General features: G+C 42.6%; 1 protein-coding gene across 6 annotated transcripts in view; it reads right to left on the bottom strand.

Moving 5' to 3' along the window:
- Positions 1 to 267: 267 nt before the first annotated feature.
- Positions 268 to 6,000, bottom strand: part of LOC140692793 (uncharacterized) — a 60,858-nt gene continuing 55,125 nt past the window's right edge. For 5 of the 6 annotated variants that reach the window (XR_012068374.1, XR_012068376.1, XR_012068373.1 and 2 more), the window contains one exon: positions 570 to 747. Coding sequence is in view for 1 of the 6 variants with exons in the window: in XM_072957055.1 (XP_072813156.1) it covers positions 558 to 747 (190 nt within the window). In the remaining 5 variants the exon portion in view is untranslated. Of the gene's footprint in view, positions 748 to 6,000 lie in introns of all 6 variants that reach the window. The other variant, XM_072957055.1, reaches the window with a different exon arrangement.

Genomic DNA, 6,000 nt, shown 5'->3' with positions numbered 1-6,000 from the left:
ATGTGCCCCCAGAAAATGTGTGGAATCTGTTTCCCCACCTCCAGCACACACACGAAGTCAAATACGGTGGAATGACTGCTGTTATTTTAGGTTCTACAAACTCTTAAATGGATTGATTTCTATCTCCATTATACAAGCACTCCTGGGTAACCTTTATATTCATGTGAGGATCAAAAGAGTACTCATTAATACTATTACCATACTTCTACTGAATTAACTCTTCTGTAACAGTATAATGGCCACACTTCTTAACAACTGCCTCTTAAGTGTCTTGTAAGTCACAAATATTTATTATAAAGAAATTATATAAAAAATAATAACAATTACAACAACTATGTTGTTTATAACGATGATAGTGTTAGCATCTCCCTCTCATATTAAACAATACCCATCACTGGATTCCTTAGGAAGCAACGCCAATGCATTTTTGGACTCTTCTAAGTCTTCACCCAATGAAGCCTTTTTACTCACGCTGGTCCACCACAGCCAGAATTGCTGTTACTTTCATGGTTGACTGCCACGCTGTGATGTTCTGGGCTTTTTCTGGCACCATGCATCTATAATTTGTAGTCAAGTTTCCACGTACCGAGTCTGATTTCCAATATATTGTTCTCCAGAGCCAACAGAGGGGCCACTGGAAAGAGGCCACAAATAATCTGGTGAACCCAAACTGAATACCTGTTTAAGGAATGGACACATAACATGGAGTGGTAGACGGATGGAAGGACAACATCAATTCCTTTACTCCTGTAAAGAGAGAGGGGCAAATGGTGAACTAAATCCCAAAGAGAAAACATATTCACGGTAATAATAATGTTTAACAGTGAAAGAATCCAAACAAAAGGCAAATATAATATCTCTGGGAAGAAGACTTATTTCAAACTGTTTCTTTCACGTATATACCCTTAGTAGGAATAACATACTTAAAAATCTTCAACCAACCATAGTTATTTGCTCATAATAAACTTGGGAATCTTGAAGCATATTATTCACTCTCAGTGTTGAAATAATGCAATCTTGGAAGATGATTTGTAATTGAGGATTAAAAAAAGAATATTGTGGATTTATCTAACAATTTAAATAGAAATAAGAAATGTACCTTTGGGAAAGCTCTGCATAGAGAATGCTGGAGGAAATGCACTGAAAATAGGCAAGTGAGCAAGCTCCCTTGAGTCTGGGAAGGTGAGTACAGCACATTCAGAAAGTCTATGAAGTTATTACAAGTCACAGAAAGGTATGCAATTAAAGTGTCTTCCTAAGAAAAATATTCTTATTCAGGAATTTTTATCTTGATATTTCTATGGTCTGTGTGGTCACAGGAAGTCAAAGTTGTGGTGGTGGCTTAGAAGTTCTTTTCTCTCTGTCTGTAATTTACAGGGCATTGCTACAGATGGGGCAGCAGAGATCTGTGGTAAGCTATTCCATGGGGTGGGGGAGCAGTTAGAAATGATAAGGCCAGAAATCTAAAAGACTTTTAGACCCTCCCCTCCTAACTGGCAGACCTTTAAAGTAAACTAGCACAGGTATGTAACTAAGCCAGAAGATGAGAGGCAAATTTAAAGTCCATTTACTGTTACTGATCAGTCAAGGGGTAGGGACCACTCTGGCCAGGAACGGCAAGACCGTGGATGGGGTGGATGTGTAGGAGGAGCTGACATTTGCTTGTGACCTGAGAGGCAGGGGTGTGTTGCATAAAAGCCGACAGTGCTGGAAAGATGCAGTAGGTCCACAGCCCAAAAGGAGCTGTCATATTCAGGGAGGTCAGAGAGCAAGAACCAGAGTTAGTGATGCCACAGAGTCAGCAGTGTGGCAGCAGTGATATCAGTATCTGTGTCCATAACCCACCTAACCCTACATGAACTCATCTGCCTACAGGGGGCAGGTAAGTAGCAGAAATGTGTGGAGTGGGTGCAGCCACTGGCAAATTGGCAAGTGGACATCCTAAGGTAACACACTGCTCACAGTCACCATATTGGAAAGAGTGCCCCACACTGTCAGATCTCCTTCTCATTGCCAGAAATTAGGAGTTTATTAGCAATCAACCCAGTTAAAAACCCAGAAAAGATATCATTATAATGACAACAAAGGCACAGACTATTCAGAAATAAATTAATTAAAAATGTTAAGATGATTCTGATAAATGACTTAAAAAAAAGAAAAAAATATGATGATTGAATGAGCAGTAGAATGCACCATACTCTTCATTGGGCAGACTCAAGCTTGGGGGACATAGAACATTATTTCTCCAAAGTAAATTTAGAATCTGAATGCAAATTTAGTTAATAATCCAAAATGGATTTAAGAAAAATATCTGAAGGGTGATCGTATTGTTCTTCCAGAAATATACACAAATATACAAATAAAATAATGAGGAGGGAAGTTTGAACTTGCAGTGTTAGGGATATTCTGGAAAAAGATTAAATAGGACCAACTCTAGGAGGCATTAATCTATGGTCGTGGAAAAAGTATAGAAATAGTGCACTGAGAGTATGAATGTAATACAATGCATTTCAAGAATAGACGTGGATATATTTGAGATTTTAGTAATATTATAAAACTGACACTTCAAATCAGTGGATTCAAGTACTGGAGTAATTAGCTAAATCATTGGAAGACCTGGCACAGTGTCCTCACTTTTGTTATTAAAATAAATTCCAGATAATTTATTAATTAAAAAATAAAATACCAGAAATAACCCAACATGATTTAATCTGTTCAGATATTCAAACGAGAAGAACTTTCTAAAAAGCTTTTGGAACAAAGACCAATAACAGCAAAGGCCTAGGAACTCATCAAGGCCAGAAACGCCCACTGTAAAACAAAACTAACCCTCGCCCAACCCTCTCTCACGGCCCTGTGTTGCTCTCTGATACTTTCTACTCTTTCTTCTTCCCTTTAAAGTCCAGTCTCTTGGAGAAGTGCCTGCGCTGATGACTCCTCCAGGGCTCGGAGCCCTGCATCCCCCACGGCCCTCACCGCGGCACTGAGACAGGAGTTGCACTGCCGGTGGCTGCGTGTTTCAAACCAGTGGGCATTCTCAGCTCCTGTTTATTTGATTACCAGGTAGCTTTTGCCATGGACAAATATTTTCCTCTCAGTGGAGTGTTTTCCCCCCTTAATTTTTGTTTTACTTAAATAAATTTAAAAAGCCCAGGCAGAAAAGTGTGTGTGCACATATGCACACACACAGATACACACAGATCTGTTTTTTAAAGGCTACCTTAGTCCTCCTCCTCCCTTTCCCCAGTCTCGGCAATTAAAGGTGGGAATTAGCCCTTGCTTTTTTGCCCCACAAACCCCCCGTTTCTCACTATGCTCCCTTTAGTCAGTGTTCAAATCCCTCTTAAGCCAGGTTACAGCCTTCTCTGTGTTGCCTCAACTAGCTTTCTCCCAACTGCTCTGCTATTCTTCTCTCTCTTGGTGGATTTCTCGTCTCCCATTTGCCATGTTCATGGCCCTTTTCCCCAGGGCCTCGTCTTCAGTCCTCCGCCTGGCAGGACTGAATCGCCCCCACGGCCTCACCCACAGCTCCTCTGAGCTCCTGACTGGTGAATCCAGCTTAACAACAGACATCACCCCTCAGATGTCCCATAGACACTTTGCACTCAAACTGCCACACACAGAACCATCTTGAAATCAGCTCTTCCCCTTACACTGCCCCTGCAGATCCTCTTTCAAGATGGGTCACTGGAAAGTCACCTCAGCAGCTCTGCGGCCCGCCGCCCCAGCCCTGCAGTCCCTACTGCAGCAGTCATCACTTCTGCCTCCCATGTCCCTCTCCCTCTGCCCAGGGCCTCTCTGCAGGCGTGTGACACTTGTTGTCTGGGTTACCTGGGTTGTTCCCAAAACATCATTTCCCCCCAAAGTATGGGCCTCTCCCAAAAATAGTATCTTCCATTCTGCTGCTAGAATAACCAGATATTCTTCAACATAAATATTATGCAATTCTCTTACTTACAAATATTCCAATATATACCTGTTTCATTAAGGATACATTCAAGTCTAAGCACACAAGGCCCATCGTGACAGAGGCCATGTGCACCTGATATTCCCACCTATGGATCCTTTGTTCTAGCCCTACTTGTTGTTCTTCAGTCTAGCCAAGCCAGTTCATGCCGTGTACACTTATGTCTCTACCTCTCTGCATGAAGTGTCCACTCCCTCTACCACACATTAGAGAGCTAACTTCCTTTCACCTTTCAAAATTCAGTTCAAATATTTCTAGCTCTAGGAAGTCCAATTTGTGTTCACCTGGTTAGCAATCCATCAACTACTCGCCAAATCTCGCCTGGCCTGGGGAGTGCAGACACCAAGTCTTATCTGTCTTGGTCTCCCCAGCAGCTGATACAGTGTTTGGCATAGCAGGTGCTCAGTGTTTTTTGGATAGATAAACGAATGAATCGGTAAAGAGATGAGAGGTCTACAATCCCCCCCAGTTACTCAGCTGCCATTTTGGGAAGTTCATTCTGCAGAGTTAAGGAAATGTCAGTGCAGGTGGTGGGCAGACAGAACAGAGGTGAGGGCGTGGGGGAGACAGGCCTGGTCCTGGAGAGCGCAGGAGAGGCGTGGGTGGGATAGCACTGGAGAGAGAGGGAATGGACGGTTCGGGTGCAAGGAGATGTTGAAGAACAACTGATATTAACTGCAATAAATTAAATGGAGAACTTAATATATGAAGGGAAGATCAAGTTAACACAGCAAGGGTGGAAAAGGCAGTACCAGAGACAAAGAGCTCTCACTTCATCCCTCACAGCATTTCACTTATGGCGCCCGCCCTCTGGGAAGGCAGCGTCAAATTTTTGAGAGACTGGTGTTTGTGCTGTGGGTGCTCTAAGTGCAAAACGGTATCTTATGGCTTCCAGATTTTAAGACTGATAGATAATTTCTCTTATGTCCCATATCTGAGTTCTCAGACAGCAGGATCTTTCGCTGGTGTGGGGAGAGCTATTGTGGTTAAAAACTCAGGGTTACTCTAATAATCTCAAAGGACAGTGGGGAATTCACTAAAACAAATAAAAGAGAAATTTCACTCAGAAAAAGCCATATGCCATATAGAACCTTGTGGGGGCCTTGGGGGCAATATTACCGCCAACTCATCTAACAGTTTTATGTGAGTGTGCTGAAACTCCAAGCTCAAGTCACTTAAACACATATGAGGCCCAGGGTCCAGGCTGTGGTGCTCCAGACAATGACGGGAGGATGAAAAGCCTGACTACAGCCTCCGACAGGATCAGTCCAGCCACGAAGCACAATGGACACGGACACGATCATGCACCATCAAGACAAGAATCAAGTGCAATTCATGCCTAGACAGGAGAGCAGATAATCTCTAAAAAGTGGAGGGGTCCCTGCCAAGGCTTGGCAAGAGTCCTTCCAGGCAGAAAAGCAGAGAAAGATACTTCAGGCGAAGGAGACTAGGGTTGGTGGCTGGGTGCGAGGCCTAACGAAGCACAGGTGGAGGACTCCAGGGTCATCTGTCAGTAGCTGTTCCCCTTCAGCAGCTAAGAGGCATAACTAAAAAGGCAGGTGGGGTGACATTAATGATCATGGGAAAAACTGGGAGGAGGAAACTGAGGTCAGGAGATCACCACCAAAGGCAATTTATTTTAGAGGAACAAAAATAATTCAAAAAGCACTTGGAAATTCTACCTCCCATGAATGAAAAGAACACAATATAAGTTTCACTCCAGCGTTGAATACAGAAAAACAGACTGCCTACTCTCAGAAATGGATTCAATTTTCTAATTCGTCAGGGATTATTTAGATAATAGGAAAACAAATAAATCTGAACAATCTCTCTAGACTAGCTGTTACTCCATCCTGTTATGTAGGGAGAATGTAATTTAGGAAAAAGTAAACTCCCTCTATCTGTAGACTTATAAACAGGAAGCACAAAGGGGTGCCTTTGCAGACATGAACCCGCATGCATAAATGCAAAGCCTATTGACCCAAATCCTTTCTTGTCTCCTAAGCTTAAAAAAAAAAAAAAACTACTTCAAG

Source organism: Vicugna pacos, unplaced genomic scaffold (genome assembly GCF_048564905.1).
Source record: "Vicugna pacos unplaced genomic scaffold, VicPac4 scaffold_17, whole genome shotgun sequence".
Taxonomy (NCBI): domain Eukaryota; kingdom Metazoa; phylum Chordata; class Mammalia; order Artiodactyla; family Camelidae; genus Vicugna; species Vicugna pacos.
The sequence above is the reverse complement of the archived record's forward strand: the minus strand, read 5'-3'. Positions and strand labels throughout refer to the sequence as shown.